Genomic DNA, 17296 nt, shown 5'->3' with positions numbered 1-17296 from the left:
ACCCCCCTCCCCCCCACCTTGAGCGCGACGCTGCTCTTGTCATGAGGATGCAGAGGTGCTCACCGGCTCTTCATGTATCCAGGTTACAGGTTTCGTCATTCTCCATCGCAGATTGATTGGCCCATCTTGATCAACCACGCTGTCTCGCCCACGAGTTGAACCTCGAACAGGAACGTCGAGTCTTGTCTAGCCTTTCTGCAACGCATTCGCAACTATTGCAACTCCTGGTAAGAGCTAGGGTCCCCGACGAGATACCGGATGCTACCTTGATGAATTATTTCTTTTCCCCCCTCATGCCCTCGCCACTTGACGGCCTTTGCGAATCGGCTGATTGCATTTCCAACCAGTCCTCCGGCCCGCCTGCCTTGGGATGCCCGCCAAGACTCGACTTTGCCGCCGACGTGACATCAGTCATTGTTCCAGCAAAGCACCACGGATGTAGGACCGCAGGCTGGCTGACTTGCTCACATTATTTGCGTTGCGACGTCTCTCTGCAGCACCGGGTGCGCTCAAAAGAGGCTGGCTTCTCGAACTCTTCATGTACGATGCTCTTGACCCCTCGAGGGGTTTGATAACTTTGACAGCACCGAGGAAACCCCCACCTCCTCCCCCTGCCTCCTTGGGACTTGAGATCCAGTAAAGAACGCCTGATGAAGGCTTACTTGACCGACATCAAGAGATGTACTCACAGTCATGATATAGACGGCAGGTCTCGTTGTGGACGTGCCATGCACTCACACACTCTCACAAGCTGGTCTTTTTCCACTAAGAGCGGCCCAGATGCCGGCGAGCAATCCTGTGCCTCCTCAGCTGCAAACGTACTCCCATTCAACTGTCTCGCTGCTATCCCAAAGAGATTAAGCGTGTAACTCTTGTACGGTTGTGGCATGAGAGTGGTTGGAGTGGATCGGCCGCAACCCACACCCACCTCTTCCCATGATCCTGGCCTGTCGGCCAAAAAAAAATGAAAAATAAAAAAAAAAAAGCGCTGCGATTCCCAGCCCGTTTCACGTACACCGCTTCTTAGAACGAGGGAGAGAGCAGGACCCCGTCGTAGCTAGGCGATGCTGCAATCCCATCTGATGTCGGCGACATGTCCAATGAGGGAGTTTTTTTTTTTTCTTCTATCCTCCTTGATTCAAGGTCAGGTCCATGTCAATAAGACAATTACAATTACAGATTACATTGACGAGAACGCTAGGCAAGGGTTTAGACAAGCACCAACCATCTAGACGTTTTGAAACATTGGCTTACTTGGCTTGTTCGCAGAGTTTGGGCGATTTGGAAGTCGTTTTTTTTTTGTAACATCAGGTGATTATTCTGCGCGTCAGAATAGCGCGCAGTTTTCGGTTTCCTGCAGAGCTAGCACGGTCATGCATATACATGATGTATATATATATATATATATGACAGATTGCTACTGGTGCACCTCGATGCAACTCAACTTTCATGGATTTTTCGGGGGAAAAGGAAAAAAAGGCTATTAGTGTTTTTTGTTTTTTTTTTGGCCCTCGGCAGTCAAATTCTCCGATCCTGTCTCTGTCCGTTTAGGGAAACTAATAAGCGTATTAGACTTGTTCCGTACAGGCAAAGTCAAGATGGAGAAAACTCATTTCTCAACGCATCTACAGTAAAACCTAGCTAGTGCGCGGACAGATGGACTGGGACAGGTTGCAATCCGCTGTGGAACCCGACTTCCCGTCCAGATTAACAAAAAACTTATACTTTGCTGGCTCAACTGTGAAAACTTTCGAGATGCTTCTCGATCCTTTTGTCAAGCTTCTTCTCCGTCTTCAGTCCCAAACCTCTCCACCCTGGCTCGTACTCCGTACAGCGCCGGTTCCCGTAGTCTTCTTGCTTTGTCGTCTCGGGAGTGGCAACTACCTTTTGCTCCCCATCATACAATCTGCAGCTAACGGCAACCCCGCCTTGTCGCTGAGGATTCAAAGGGCCGCAACGCAGATTTCTTTTGCCTTTTTTTTTTCCTTTTCCTTTCTTGACTTGTGCCCGTTATACAAGACTCTTCAGAGCACACGTCATCACGTTTACCGTGCTCGAGGCCGTCGTCGTGGTCACGACACCAGCATGACTCGAATAAAGGAAGGGGACGAGGTCGACTGTACAGTCAGGACCCCATCTCCATTCTTTCTTGCACTATCAGGAGGATCGACATGGCAAGCGAGCTGTTGGTGTAAGCCTGGGATACCTGTTTCTGACAGCCGTGGCGCTGTGGCTTTCCCTTGGGCTGGTAGTCTCAGCAGCACCCTGCATACATGCAATTCGCATTTTCCGTAGCACCAGCCAACCAGATTCCGCCATGCGCGCATCTTTGAGATGTGGGTTTATTATACTGGTAGATTCGTAGAGGGGGAGGGGGGGGGGGGGGGTCTCAAACCACAAACCTGGCAACCTCAACTTGCAGGTTCGGCGTGGGGTAGTTTTTAAAGTGAAAAAAAAGTCGTTCCCAAACGACAATTGCCAGACGACAAAGCCCTAGCCTTTCCTGCAGCTCTGGACGGGCAAGATGGCTACTCGGAATAGCGGCTCCCGCACAGAGGGCAGAAGTGGTGGGTGAGGTGAACTCATTGGTCGAGGCCAAGAGTCACTCACCAAGATGGACATGCATCCAACCATGAACCTTGGCCTCCTTCTGCTGCGATCTTTTTTTTTTCTTTTCTTGCTTTACGATTATAACGACTTGTCCAGCCTTTTTTCCCGCAGTCGTCTGTCTTTTGCCCGCTCGCCACCACGGCAGGGCGAACAGTTTGCGCCGCGGCGCTCGTCCAAGTGTTTCACACATCTACGGCCCTATTCCCGAACGAGCTTGGCGGCTATTGTACAATTTCGCGGTTTTACACCGCCAACGGTGCAGTCATTTTTATTTCATGGGCGAAGCAGAGCCCCCAAAAAAAAATGACGATGCTGCCATGGCTGGCAAGTTGGCCATGGCCATCCACAATACTCCGTTTCGCTGCATGAAGCCCCCAAGGACGAAAGCCAGCCAGCCAGGCAAGGCCCCTTGTATTATTTTTTTTTCGCACCCCGCCCCCTCATTCTTTTTGTCGGGCCTTTGATGATTTCTACGTCATATGCATACCATTTATCTTATTTTCTTGCTCGTTTTTCATTCTTTGGGCCTCCGTCCACGATATCCGAATGCGCGCGCGCGCCAGCCCGTGTGGCCACCTTGCCACCCCCCCGGTCTTGCCCGTCTTGTCCGTTTGCCAGCTCGGTGGTGGCTTGGCAACAGCGCCACCTCGCTCATCGCTAGTACTACTTCACTAGTACTACTGGTAAGTTGTAACTACCTTAGGCAAAGGTCAGTAGTAAACTTTCGAGGACCCCGCGCCACCTTTGGAATGCTACAGCTCGAGAGCAAATCATAAACAAGCCCACCGCAACATGGCATTGACTTGCCCCGCGCTGTGGTTGTGTCCATGACTTGAAGAACCGATACTCTTCAGCTGGACACTTGCGGCTCAGCGTCGTATAGTTTACTTCCCTAAATGGATACCTTCCTTGGTATGCTGGCTCCTGTGTAGATGCATCAGCTTTCCTCTGCCCGCTGTGATTCCAGGCACGGCGCTGGTTGATTCTTCCGAGTACTGCAATTGCCCCCCCTCATCCCAAAATACCGGAAACTCTCTGGTGAAAGAACTGGCTCTCGTCGATTGTCTAATGCCTACGCCACAAAGGCTGCCAGGCCCTTGCTTGCTGCACGCCGGCAGCGCAGGCTGATCTCCTGCGCAGGGGGGCGCGAGTTATTCCAAAAACGCAAAAGGCCGGACTTGCTGATGAATACTGGCATTACCTAAAGTATCGGCATCCGTAGTCGATCCCGGCCGCGACAGAGTGGTACTGCGTCGCCGCTTGCAGTGCCACAAGTGACGTGATGTGCCCCAACTTTAGAGATCGTCTCACATGGGGACGAGTTGGGCGTTAAAAAAAAAATGAAAAAAGAGACCACAGTAATGCGAGATGGTAAATGTGGCGAATCTTGCATCTGTGAAATTCATTGGCCGGGCATTTCCAGAGACCTCAGCGAACGGCCGTCGCTGTGCATTGTGCATGCCTTCTTGGCAAGAACCTGTCGCAGTTTCGAGTCGTCGTCGTTGCACCACATGCGACGAAGAACTCAAACGCCAAGCCAGTCGCAACAGAGTTCCACCCCCGGAGACGTCTGGAATGCCAAGAGGACCGACTGGATAGCCATTCACGAGTCTCGAAAAGTCTGCTTGCTGCAAGTACTGATATCACTGGAGCGCTGCGTCGGCTATAGGGTAGCAGCCAAGACCAGACGACAAGTTGCTTCACCACATGAATCGTAACCTTCACCGCTCGAACCGCGACTCAATTATCGCTCAATGGTTTTCCAAGGCATGGGACTCTGGTGGTTTTGTCAAATTCCGCCGTCGTCCGGTTGCTAATCTCACACCTGGGCGCAATCCTCAAAACCTGGAATAAAAATCCTTCACGCAGCTTTAGGTCTGGCTCGCTCGTGTGACGTCAATCTGTTCAAGTCGGAAGATTTTTCATGATACAACTCCTCAATCTATCGTACACCGCTGACTTGTTGGATATATCAGCACTCAATAATATACATCCTCCGCTTATCCCACCGGCTCTGAATTACACTGGTCCCGAGCGCCCTGACGCGTGTTGCTAGTGATTCCCAACATGTCCTTGGCAGTCCATTACATTTGTCACTCAGCTGTCCAATGTATACTCGCGACCAACGTCTCGCACATGAACCACTCAGCTACTCTTATAGCCAACGGAAACCAACCGCTCCAAGGTCTTGAATCCTTCGTGCGCGAAGCCCTTGGTCACGTCCACCTTGAACTCCTTGTCCCCCACCTTGATGGTTGCAAATCCCATGTCCGTCCATGCCGCGCGCACACCTCGGAAGAAACCAGAAAACGCGCGACCGATGTGACGGAACGGCATCGTCAGTAGATGCTGCATGTCGAACTTGCGCTGCTTGGTGCGCGCCTCCTCCTCGGCACGCTGCTGCTCTAAGCGTTTGAGCTCTGGCACGTACTCGTCTGGTAACGAGAAGCGCGACTTGAGGGCGACATTGTCCAAGCTTGTGACCAGAACCTTGGGGTTCAGAATGGGTACCATCCGATTGACTGTAACTTCCAGCTGGGGCATGGCTGTGGTCGCAGCAGTGGTCGCCGCAGCGGCAGCGACGGGTTGAGCAATCCTGGCAGCGGCAGAAGCAGCAGCAGCAGCAGGAGTGGGCGCTGGTGCTATTGATGCCGCAGCTGGTAGCAGGCGAATCGATCGGACAACATTGGGTGTCTTGGAGAGGAGGTAAAAGGCCATGGCGCCCAGCAGCACGTAGGCGGCGCCAAAGACGTAGCCTACCCAGGATGGGGTACCTTCCGGTTGACGTACAACCGTAGGCCCTGTCAGCGCCGTCCATGCTAAGATGGAGATGCCACTTGTCCAGCAGCCAAAGTAGAACCAGAAATGCGATGGCGATTCGTATAGTATCGTCGGTGTCGTCTTGGAGCCCAGGCTCTTGATAAAAGCATATCGAGTCGGCGCAGGCCCGCTGCGGGGGGAAGGCTGTGGTTTCGTCCTGGGCGCGGGCGCGACCGGCTTTATCGTCTTGGTGGCTGTTTTAGAAGTAGCATTGAGTCGAAAGGCAGTGCCTCCGAGCAGCCTCGACCGAGGCGCATCGACGAGTCGGGGGGTTGCTGTTCGGCACGGCGCCGCGAGAAGCTGCCTCCGGAGCACAAACGTGCTCATGCCGAGGCCAAGACTGGCCATGGTAGGAGAAGAGAGAATTCGGACTCAAGTATCACGTAGGTCGAGGGAGTGGGCGACTGAAAACGCAGCTTCGCTGGCTATGCCATCAAGGCCATTTGGCGAGGTCGGTCTTGGTGGCGAGCCTTGGTATGGAGGTTTTGGTTGCTAATATTTTTTGATATGGCCCATGGGTTAGGTAGATAAGGGACTAGGCAGGGGTGTATCGAGCTATGCCAAAAATGGACAGGGGATTCATGAAGAACTGGTGATGGCATTACGACGGAGAGGCTGAGGTTTGGACATGCTTTTTACATTTGGGAATAATAGAAGAGTACATAGCATGTCCAATGTTGAACATGGTCAAAAATAGCCAGCATTACCAGTAAGTATTGATCCTCTGGCGTTGTAAACTGTCGTCTCATCCTTCGGTACGTACCGCCGACGCCCCACTCAAAAAAGAACGGACTCGTCCGCCCTGTATCGGCGGTCCCCAACAGCTTCGAAAAGAAAGCTCTCACCTTTTGTCGCAGGCAAAGCCTTTCCCCCCTTCAAGACTTCCATCCTTTCCCCTGCCGCCGCCAGAATCGCTCAATTGGGCCTCGCAATGGCGTCTCTCGCAACGGCATGCCGTGCCTCTGTGCGCATGGCAAGCAGCCGCGCCTCTGCTCGTGGTAGGTAGCGCCCGTCTCGTGCTTCATCTCAACGCAATGTCCGCGGTTTTTTTTTTTCGCTGACCCTTGGCCAACAATCTTCCCGCACATAGGCTTCTCGACCGCTTCACGATGCCTCGCCGCTCAAAACTTCATCATGCCCGCCCTCTCGCCGACTATGACCGAGGGCAACATTGCCAGCTGGCGCGTCAAGGAGGGCGAGAGCTTCAGCGCCGGTGACGTCCTGCTCGAGATTGAGACGGACAAGGCCACCATGGACGTCGAGGCCCAGGAAGACGGCATCATGATGAAGATCATGTCACAGGACGGCAGCAAGTCTGTCCCCGTTGGCACCCGCATCGCTGTCCTCGCCGAGGCCGGTGACGACATCGCCGCTCTGGAGATCCCCGCCGACACGCAGCCCAAGCAGCCGGCGGGCGCCTCCGCCAACTCCGACCCGGCCTCGTCGGAGAAGAAGAGCGAGTCGAAATCTGCCAGCGGTAGCAACCAACAGCGAAAGCCGGCTCAGAGCAGCCAGTCCTATCAACAAAAGTACCCCCTCATGCCCTCAGTCGAGCATCTCGTCAAGGCCAATGGCATCACCGAGGCCGATGTCAGCAAGATTAAGCCCACCGGCCCTAGTGGCCGACTGCTCAAGGGCGACGTGCTGGCCTACCTTGGCACTATTAATGCCGAGACACCCGCTGCCGTTTCCTCCCGCTTTGACCATCTCGCACATCTAGACCTCAGCAACATCAAAGTCGCCGAGAAGAAGGCCGCTCCGGCCCCCAAGGCCGACGTCGCTCCTCCTGCTCCTGCGGAGGAGCAGCCTCTCGAAGTCAATGTCCCCATCTCTCTAGCCAAGGTCACACAAGTACAGAAGAAGATTCAGGATACTCTTGGAGTCTTCCTACCGCTTTCGACCTTCATCAGCCGTGCTGCTGAGGTCGCCAATGATGAGCTCCCCCTGGCACAACACGAGCCCACTGCCAACGAACTGTTCGACGCCGTTCTCGGCCTCGACAAGGTCAAGGCTGCCAAGGGCTCTCGTGGCATCTACCTGCCGCAAGTATCGGCAATTCCCGCCGGCGCCACTTACAAGCCCAAGGGTACACCTGCGCTGCACGTCAAGCACGATATCATCGACGAACTAGCTAGCCGTCCACTACAGCCACCGCCATCCAGCATGGTTACGATTGACACCGTGCCTGGCCTGTCGTCGGGTGGCAACGTATTCACCCTGACTGTGCCCAAGGCTGAAGAGGAGAGGGCGTACGTCTTCTTGCAGCGCTGCAAGTTTATTCTGGAAGACGAGCCCGGCAGACTGGTACTGTAGGGGACCATGGATGAATGTAGCCGATTGACTGCCCGTTTTGTTTACTACCGTTGCTGCCAAAGTTCTTCTGTACCTGTATATCACACCTTCTAGACAATCAAGATGAAGAATAATAACTCGACGAACTTGTCCTGTTGTGTACCTACCGCGCCCGTCTCGGAGAATTAGGCATCGTCGAGGCAGACACTGCAGACCGACGTGCATGAGCCAAATGTACGCCGTGCATGCCATGTGAACGCTGTGCAACACTATCATGCGTCCCAAGATGCACGTTCCACGGGTGGATTTCCGCTGTGCAGGGCTCGTGAAGGATGCTGCTGCTGAGCACAAGGAGGGTGGGAAGCCACCGACTTCAAGCTACGGAGTAGCGAGGCTGCAATCGACGCAGCAGCCGGGTTTGGCTTAGGAGATGAGCCGTACATATGGATGGCGCAACGAAAAGGCATGTTGCCTCGGATCCCGGCCAATCTTGAAATAGTCAAACATGCAGGAGTCGAGAAAGAAGAGTCTCGGCCCTGTGGCTAGCTGACAACAATCTGCTCAGCGCTGAAAACAATACTAGTTTCTTCTTGACGTTACACATGGTGTACACACCTTAATCTTACTGAGCACTCAAACCCGGTTGGCGAAAGAAGAGAGAGAGAGAGAGAGAGAGTCCAACACGACCAGTGCTCGGTGCTGACGCTGCGTAATCGAGAAACACGGGAGGACCCATGTTTGACGCAAAAAGAAAGTAGAAACAAAATGAACGCATTGACAGAAACTTGTGATCCCTGGCCTGGCGAATAATTGCTTTTCCGACAAAGAGATAAGGAGGAGAAAAAAAAAAAACCATACGACTTTTCATGCAGGGTGCCGCCGATTTGGAACCAGTCCCCGTCCTGGCTTCATCGTTGAGAAACGGTTGAACGGCCCCTCTGCAAAGATGCGTAGAGGCGATCCACCCCCTGGATTGATTTGCCCGGACCAGTTCATCGGCCCCGGCAAGCTAACGTGTCGGGCATGGATATTAAGCGTACTAATGTGTACTAATGTGCACTAATGTGTATGGATCAAGTAGAGTCTGTAGACGTACAACAGAGGAGAGCAAGATGGGACGAATGACGACGGCGTAGCGTGGCGATCGACGACATTTCTACCTCGTTTGGCACGCGCGGCAGCATGTCGCCAACAGGTTGAAGAGTATCGTCACACAATGCTGCCCTGTCTTTCAAGTCCATTACATTTCTGCACGACGCCTCTCCGAATGCAACCGACCAAAAAGGACTCTTGTCACAATCCCAGAGACCGAAAATACCACAAGGTCTGACCTTTGTGCAACGCAGACCAAGGGAGGTCGTGGAGCAGCACCCGAGCGTTGTCTCTTTTCTCATTTGATATTCTGCCGAGTTGCATGTGTGGCAGGCATATATGCAGGCCAAAATAGCAAAGCAAGGAGACAGCGAGAGAGAGAGAGAGAGAGAGAGGGAGGGAGAGGGAGAGGAAAGTGAGTGAGAGAGAAAGAGAGAAACAGACACAGAGAGACAGAGAGAGGGACGGTCTTGGCTACAAGCTTGCATTTCTCTCGACAGGGTGGACCATTGGTCTTTTCACCTCGTCCACTTTCCGGCGGGCCGGGATGCGGGGAGATGGCGCAAGGGCATATGCAGCATCGTGATTTTACAAGGACCGATGTTTCGTCGGCGTCCGAAGCTGCGGAGCCCTCACCCTGTCGATCATCAAACGTCTTCATCGTCTTTCCCGTCGATGCGTGCCTTGGTGCGGACGAGTCGGAGTCGCGCTTCAATGGCCTCGCACAAGACTGCGGCCGTGGGAGCAAGTCGCAAAGGCGTTCAGGTGAAGGGGGACAATATATGCTGGAGAGGGGGGGGGGAAGTCACGGGGAGAGCCACGGGGAGAGCCACGGGGAGAAGCTTTCAGAGTCCGGGCTGCCTCTTTCAGTCTTGTTGGCGGACACACTCTGCTTCTACCGCACCCCCAGTCGAAGTGGTTGAGTTGCATATTAGGGCTGGCCCGCCATGTTCCAGAGCCCTCCTTCATCCATTGTGCGGCCGGCCCTTCTCTGGGGGATCGGTCTTGGGGCTTGGTGGGAACCAGATGCCAGCACAGTACAGGCAAGGATGCCCGACCGAGTTTTCCGCCTGCATCTGGACCAGAAAAGCCAGACAGAAAGAAGCGCTGGGGGATGGGCGAGAATAGAACAACGGGCTTCCAGTCGGACGGGGGACTGGCGCTGCATTTAAGTTGATCCAATGAGGCCACTCGTGCTCGCGTGCGCCAATGATGGCCAGATTGCGACAAGGGTGACCTGTCTCAGGACCTTTCGTGGGCAGGATTTCCGTCCCTTCTCGCCTCAAGATATGCACGCAGAACTGTCCTGGACGACCCTTGCCACCGCGTAAACAGTATTTCGAGACCCGGCGGGCTGAGTGCAAGCCCCATGTAACAAGACCAGCCCACATTCGTACATCAAAAACGGCCGCCCTGAGGGTCGCCAATTCTTTGGTGGCTTCTTCGGATGAGAGGGCAGCCGACCATCTTGAAGGTTACACACTGCTAACCTTCATCAGGTGTAGCCGGGGTAGTTTCTGTCTTGCGCAACCGGCAGGCTACTGGCACGCAGATCCATGCTTGTCTGGTTGGAGTTGGTATCCAGCACCCCGTCTGGGAGAGTCGCTATTTTTAAGAACAGATCACGATGACCCCTGGCCTACAGCCAATTTTTTTCCTTTTCAGAGGCTGTTGAATCAGCCCAACATACAGGTCTCAGGCAGTCTAGGTAGTCTAGGCAGTCGGTCGTCACACGAGCTTCGTATCGGGTCTCGACAAGCTCACACCGGTCTGCCTGCTCCGCGCTATTGGCAAACGTATACTCATACAGAACAGGGAGGGGTGGCTTTAGCTCTATGCGGCCGTCATCAACATCGGCCCTCTCTACCTGAGTGAGTACTTAGTTTTCTCATCCAAAAGTCCTAACACGGCGTTGTGGCTTAGCGAGTAATGAGGCAGCCCCTCGTGGAATACGAATGACAGATGTTGAAAGAGATGGTGTCCACTCAGATACAAGGTTAATTGAGGCGGCATATCCGACATTTCTTTTTTTCTCTTCTTTTTATTTTTATAAATGGAGGTGCTTTATATGTCACCACGTCCCGCAGATCTCAATCCTCCAGACCATCTCCATATTCGTGCAACCATCCGTTCAGGTTTCTTATAATTTATCGTGCATCCCATCCCCCCCCCCCCCCAAAAGTTTTGCCATTTTCAAAACTCAGTCACTGTTGAAGTCATTATTGCTCTCATTAGTCTCATCACCTCTCTTTCATCTGATCAGCAATGACACGTTCCAAAGTTCTAGACGAACAACGAAAGCGAATTGGACAGGCCTGCAAAGGCTGCCAGAACCGCAAACAAAAGGTACGACACCAGCAACGTCGGACGCCAAGAATACGAAAGTGTATTGAAAATTTCACAGTGCGATGGACAAGTGCCCTGTTCGGGCTGCGAGAAACGAGGGCACGCCTGCATATATGATCCTCTCCGGAAGCGCAAGAGCGTTACGCGCATGCCAAAGCATGATGCCATCATTCCATCCTCCAAGTCATTGTCCGCTCCATTCCCAATGCAAAACATCAAACTGGACGCTGGAAATTCTCCTCCTTTACTCTCGCCACTGAGCAGCAATTTCCTTCACCATGGGACGTATGACTCTCCGTCGGCCATGTCAGAATGGAGTAATGCCTCTGATATCAACCCGGAAAGGTATGAGCCTGCTGCTGCACGAGCAGTCAATCAAACTTCCGCCTCCGCCTGTATGTTGCTCCCCTTCGCCATCCATATACACCAACAAGAACTAATATGATGGATGCGCACGCAGGCAACTCTTCATCAGCTAGCTTTCTCGCCGAGATCAAAAGACTAGTGCTTCCATCATCTGGCCCATGTCCATTCACGCAGAATCAAGATAGCACTACAGGGCTGGGGAGTCATGCTCGTCCACAGGAGTTGCCGAATACAGTGCCATTACCGGATCGAGACATGGCAGAGCACCTTGTGCAGCTAGCTCGCCAATATGTATGTTCCTTCTTGTGTGGAATTTGACATGTGCTAAGCCCATCTTCTAGAGCAACCACCTTGTGGAAGTGCTGGATGAACACACGATACAGGAGCTACTGCAGACCTGTTACTCCAACACTTCTTCGCAAGAACCCGGCAGTCTTTGTCTACTGTACCTTCTCTTCGCTGCGGGATCCATCAACATGGAGGCGCAGAACAACCCGCACCCCGAGTTGGGCCTCGTTCTCTCGGATACCAGACAGGCAGATGAATATTTTAATTTTGCTGAAGCGACCCTGATACGCATTGGAGGCTACGAAACGTTCGAGGTGTGGATGATACAGGCATGGGCGCTCATGACGATTTATTCCCTCGCTGCTTCTAAATGGCATGCTGCGGATGCTTATATTGGTGAGTAGCCGACTCTCCATGCGACCAACGTCCAGAGCTAACTCTCGCCAGGACTAGCGGTCAGGGCCACGGATGTGCTCGGCATCAACCAGGTGCAAGGATCTTCGTCGCGTACCCAGACTGAGGTGAAGGCAAACGCCGTCTACGCCAAGCTTTGGAAGTGCCTATTCGTTCTTGACTCCTTGGTTGCCGCGCTTCTCGGCCGGCAACCCCAAGCTCTCAAAGAAGAAAAATGCAAGCCCGTCGCGCTCGGTGACTGCTCCCCACAAAGTCCCATCGGCCGTGATGAGTGTCTCGAGTTTAATGTAGCCTCCGCCAAGGTAATCCGGAAGACCATCAAGCTCGTCTATAATCAGAAGCACTTCCCATTCGAAAAAGCATCGTCAATGTTGCGGCAGGCCCAACTGTATTCCCCCCCGAGCCCAGTCTGCTTCCAGGAGCAAGTTGGTGCTGATAATCTGGCTACCCAACACGCCATATTAATCCGAAACTACGCTCTGATGCTTTTGTCGAGGCCATTCCTGATTCATGAGTTGTACCAATCGCCAAAGCACAAGTACGACACGATTTGGGAGAACCTGTCCGAGACATGCGTCGTGACCGCCCACCAGTCGATTGAGCGCATTTACGAAGCGCATAATCAGTCCCGACAGTTCCAAAATGATTACATGTGGCGGTATGTAACTTTGACCAAGAGAGAGTGAAACAGGGACTAATATTTTCTCACCAGACCGTGCCTATTTACAGCTGTGTTGGTCGTCCTGGCCAACCAATACTTTGCCTATTTCGAGTATCCAAACTCGGATGGCGTCATCAGTCAAGCATTCACCATTCTGGAAGCCTGGAGCGCGAGGAATCCCACAGAGGAAAGCGAGCTCAGCAGCCTTTTCTGTCTGCGCCGGCTCGTCGAAGAGAGAAAGCGACGCTCGCTGCCGATCAATCGACCCGACTATCTGGGCATGCCTGCCTTTGGAGGGTACGACGTGCTTGGAGACGCCAGGACAAATATCGTTTTCCCAACGCACGATTTCGTCGCCCCCGCCTGTGCAGACTCGACATACTGCAGCCCCGACGGCCGCCGCTATTCTGTTCAGTCAATGCCCTCATCAGACTATATGGAGTCGGCGACGAGCACTGGCATCGCCCATATGCCTACATGGAGCGGAGCTATTCCAAGCACCGGGCTGCTTCGTTGCGGGAGTGATGCGGGGTGCTACGGATTTGCAGTACAACAGGACGGGTACGAGGGCGACACTATGCAAGTGACGCAGGACTATGCAGCGTACCCGGGCCAGCAAATATATCTATCTTAATGTATAATGAGTTTTCCTTGGTTTCAAGAAGCAATAGCATTGTCAAGGGTTCGCATGGAGCAAAGCATTTCTGGACGATCCTTTTTACATCTATATATCTGGGTGCAGGGAGTATAAAAATAAAAAGTTGAGCAGGCTGTTCTATTTGCATGATCTTCAATACCTTGGCTCCAGCATTGCCCATATCTAATAACGCCGTTCTAGCCTCGCATGTAAATAGAAAAAAAACCACGCATTCCTCGGACTTCTCACCATGTAGGCGGACCAAATGTTTTACCCTCGGGCATGAATGCCTGGATCGCCGTTCCCTGGAAATCCATCGTCTTCTCGACAATGACGTTCCCCCACCACTGCGGCGGCTTGATGCCGTGCAGTGTGAAGGCGAAGAAGAGCACAAGCGTGCCAAACGCCAGGCCGAGATCCAGGCCGCACGAGGTGAGAAAGTTGAGGCGCGACCACCAGCCAAAGTGACGCTTCTTGATCCAAAATTGAAAGACGAAGCCAACGACGCCCCAAGAGAAAAAGTTGAGCGGCGTGGCGGGCGGTATGGCGCCGGCGCCGCCAAAGATGACGGGTGCCATGAGGTACTTGGCGGGCGACCGGGGCCAGCGCTTGGTCCAGAGGTAAATGGCGATTGGCGTGACAGCCCCAAGGACGAAGAAGAGAAATAGTCCGGAGTAGATGCGGCCGGGAGAGAACATCCGCGCTGGGCCGATGAGACCCCATATAATGGAGGCTTGTTGTCCTGCTATTAGTGCACTGAACACGGACGATGAGAGGGTAAAAGAAGGGGGGAGGGGGAGGGGACGTAGGTACCGGAGAAGAAGACCCTCCCACCGGGACAGGTGAAACGGTCGCGCTGGTGAATATCGCAGACGTCGTCTATGCTGCTGAGTGCGAGATTGAGGACGATAATTTGAACAAAGCAAGATACAGTGGTGGCGACGACTTGAGCTAGGAACATGGTACGCGGGGGCACTTTCATATAGTGGCCGAATTTGAGATCGGCAATAAAGCCAAGGGACTGTGACCTGTCAATATAGTTAGCCTGCTGTGGGTTTCATTGCATCTAGAATGATCAAAGACATGCATGGTAACGTAGCCAAATGTCTTAAAACTGCAAAGAACCTATTAGCGAGAGTTAAGCTTAATGTCTGGTAGAGGCGTAAGATACAGCATGAGACCTAGAGGACGACCGGGTTGAATGTAGCCGTAAACGAACTCGGTCAAGACGTTGAGACCGATTTGCGTATTAGTGATGGCCTGGATGATACCGATTGGCAAAGCAAACACGTAGGATATGAAGATGGCCAATAGGAAAGCCCACCAGGAAAAGTTGGTGGGGTATGCAACAACGGTATAGAGGCCAATGCCGAGCATCTAGAGAGTAATGAGCCCTCAAACGACAGGTATTCTCCTGTGACATGACTTACAAGTAAGAAGAGAGACAAGTACCACCAATCCGGCGCCTCGGGGTATTTACGCATCAGCTTCATATGGATATCTGGCTTTTCTGTTGTGCTGTTGCGGTATTGCTTCCAGATGGTCTTGCGGCTGTGAATCCACGTGTGGACGAGCAGAGCCGTGATGGACGCAAAGGACAGGCCATATGCAACAGCAAATGTGGTGCTGATGAACAGGGGCGAATACTCCTTGTACGCCTGCACGTCGAGCGTGAACTGCGGCGTGAGGATCTTTGTGGTATTGTACGGTTGACCACGGTTATCGTACGTGCTAGCGTCGCTCATAGGCAGGTAGGTTGAGTACCAGGCGCCGCTGTAGTGTAGTACCGAGGAGAGAAAGATGAAGAAGAGGACGACGCCGAGGAGCGTGTTCGCAATTGCGTGCCTATCGCAGGTTAGCGAACTGGGGTGTCGTATGATAGCTGCTGCATGAAGCGGAGAACCTTACCAAGGTGGGATGAGCGGCGAGCCAATATAACCTGCAACTTGTGTCCAGTCAAAGGTGATGGGCAAAAGCGACAGGCCTGACACGCCACCAAAGAGTTGGTTCACAACGGCATTATCCGGCGCAAACCAGGTGGGAAACGCAAAGACGCTGAGAAACCGGGCAAAAAATCCGGGTATAAAGAAGTAGAAGAAAGACCCCGCGGACACGAGAGCAAACCACTTTAGTCGAGGCATGGAGCCGCCGAGGACTTTGCGATCAGGCGCGCCGCTCTGCTCGTACATGGCGTTGAGAAGAGTCACGCTGACGAGATTTTGTGGCCAGATCATCGAGGCAGGATATACTGGGAAAAGCTCTGGTTAGCGGCAGCCAATGATACGCAACAGGCGCGTGCGTCGGCTCACCCAGGAACTTGCGCATGACGCCGGCAATACCGTAGCCTAGCGACTGCGTCGATATGGTCAACAGGAGCTGGAACAAGACGCCAAAGTCCTGCTTGTAGAAGACGAGCTGCGCCAGGATGATGTCGGTCGAGTAGGCGACGGAAAACGAGACGCCGGCCATGACGGTGATGACGGCGTGCTCCTTGATGTTGAACGGGCCCGGGTTCAGGCTCCAGCGCAGGCCAAAGGTGCAAAACTCCCTCTCGGGCGCGAGCCGGGCCCAGGCGTGGCCGATGGGATAGGCGACGACCTGGGCGACGAGCGGGCCGATGGAGATGGAGGGCTGGCGCAGCGAGAAGAGCGTGTTCATGGACGCGCCAATGACGGTGAGGGCCAGGCCGATGGCCCAGGCGCGGACCGTGTTGGCGGGCACGGGCTCGTCGTAGTTGCGAACGGCGGCGCGCACCTCTGGGTACGGCGAGTCTTCGGCATCGGGGTCCTTGAAGGCGGAGGCGCCGCCGCCGCCGTCGAGGGACACGCGCTCGCCGAGCTCAAAGGACTCGTCAAAGGCCTCGGCGGCCTGGTCCGGGTCCAGCAGACGGCCATGCTCCGAGACCGGGCCGGCGGCGTCGTCGTTGCGGACGCCCGACGAGTGCAGCGCCTGCCCGCCGTCGTCGGTGCCAAAGTCAGACCACTGTTCTTCGAGATCGTCGCCCTCGTGATGCCGTCGACTCTGCTGGAAAGAATGCCGCGGCGTGCGCTCTGTAGCGCTTACGTCTTGCTCCCTGCCGCTGCTGTGCGCCTGGGCGGATGCGCCGTCGCGTCTTGGTTCGCCCATGGCCGATTGCGAAAAGCAGCGAAAAGACAATACAAAAAAAAAGTTGGGAGGCCTTGGGCGGGTTTGTGCTGCCGCGCGAGATGCCCAGTCGCGTGCCGCAGCTTGAAGCTAGTCCAATCCAGAGAGCGGCAGCGGGCGCGCCAGGAGGAGATGTCTAGGTCAGGCGACGACGGTGCCCCAGAGATGTTTGCAGAACAAGGGAAAACAAGTCAATGAGGGCAGTCAATTGGGCCCGGGCTCGACCCCGGTGTCTGGGCGGCGTTCGCAAGGGCCCGAGGCTGAGGCCAGATAACGTCAATGTGTCGCGAGTGTTGAGCCCTGAAACCAGCAGGAAGGACTAGACGGCAAGGCGCATATCGGACGAGCTGAGAGCTGCAGCGAGGCGTTTGCACCGGCCTGAACTGAGACAGCACCACTGTAATAACTAGAGTATTTCTTCTGCTGAACAGGCGTCTCAAATGGGTCCTCGACGATGAGAAAGCGAAAACATGATTTTTTCCCCGGGATAGTCTTGAATCTCTATTACTACCTCTACTAAGGCCCATATGGCCGACTGGCCTACCTCGGTGGACAGTCACTAGGATACACCTACACACTTGGATAAGTCCTGTCCACAGATCTAAAAATGAGGAGCATCTGCATCC

The 17296-nt window shown here is 53.9% G+C and overlaps 4 protein-coding genes across 4 annotated transcripts; 2 read left to right on the top strand and 2 right to left on the bottom strand.

The window, feature by feature from the left end:
* Positions 1–4755: 4755 nt before the first annotated feature.
* Positions 4756–5778, bottom strand: V2A60_005369 (uncharacterized protein; the record flags this gene model as incomplete). Its single annotated transcript, XM_083256681.1, has 1 exon — positions 4756–5778. The coding sequence occupies one exon, from the start codon at positions 5776–5778 to the stop codon at positions 4756–4758; it is 1023 nt and encodes a 340-aa protein (XP_083112807.1).
* Positions 5779–6361: 583 nt separating this feature from the next.
* V2A60_005368 (uncharacterized protein) lies at positions 6362–7743 on the top strand (the record flags this gene model as incomplete). Its single annotated transcript, XM_083256680.1, has 2 exons — positions 6362–6428; positions 6521–7743. 2 exons carry the CDS (start codon positions 6362–6364, stop codon positions 7741–7743), a joined length of 1290 nt encoding a protein of 429 aa, XP_083112806.1.
* A 3695-nt stretch (positions 7744–11438) lies between these two features.
* Positions 11439–13523, top strand: V2A60_005367 (transcription factor domain-containing protein; the record flags this gene model as incomplete). The annotated part of the gene is made up of 5 exons (XM_083256679.1): positions 11439–11445; positions 11506–11555; positions 11868–12210; positions 12262–12886; positions 12941–13523. The coding sequence occupies 5 exons, from the start codon at positions 11439–11441 to the stop codon at positions 13521–13523; spliced, it is 1608 nt and encodes a 535-aa protein (XP_083112805.1).
* Positions 13524–13771: 248 nt separating this feature from the next.
* V2A60_005366 (OPT oligopeptide transporter protein-domain-containing protein) lies at positions 13772–16652 on the bottom strand (the record flags this gene model as incomplete). Its single annotated transcript, XM_083256678.1, has 7 exons — positions 13772–14268; positions 14361–14554; positions 14614–14640; positions 14698–14903; positions 14957–15371; positions 15435–15774; positions 15836–16652. The coding sequence occupies 7 exons, from the start codon at positions 16650–16652 to the stop codon at positions 13772–13774; spliced, it is 2496 nt and encodes an 831-aa protein (XP_083112804.1).
* Positions 16653–17296: the final 644 nt, after the last annotated feature.

This window comes from Cordyceps javanica, chromosome 3 (assembly GCF_051103115.1).
Source record: "Cordyceps javanica chromosome 3, complete sequence".
Taxonomy (NCBI): Eukaryota; Fungi; Ascomycota; class Sordariomycetes; order Hypocreales; family Cordycipitaceae; genus Cordyceps; species Cordyceps javanica.
This window is presented reverse-complemented; position numbering and strand designations above follow the sequence as displayed.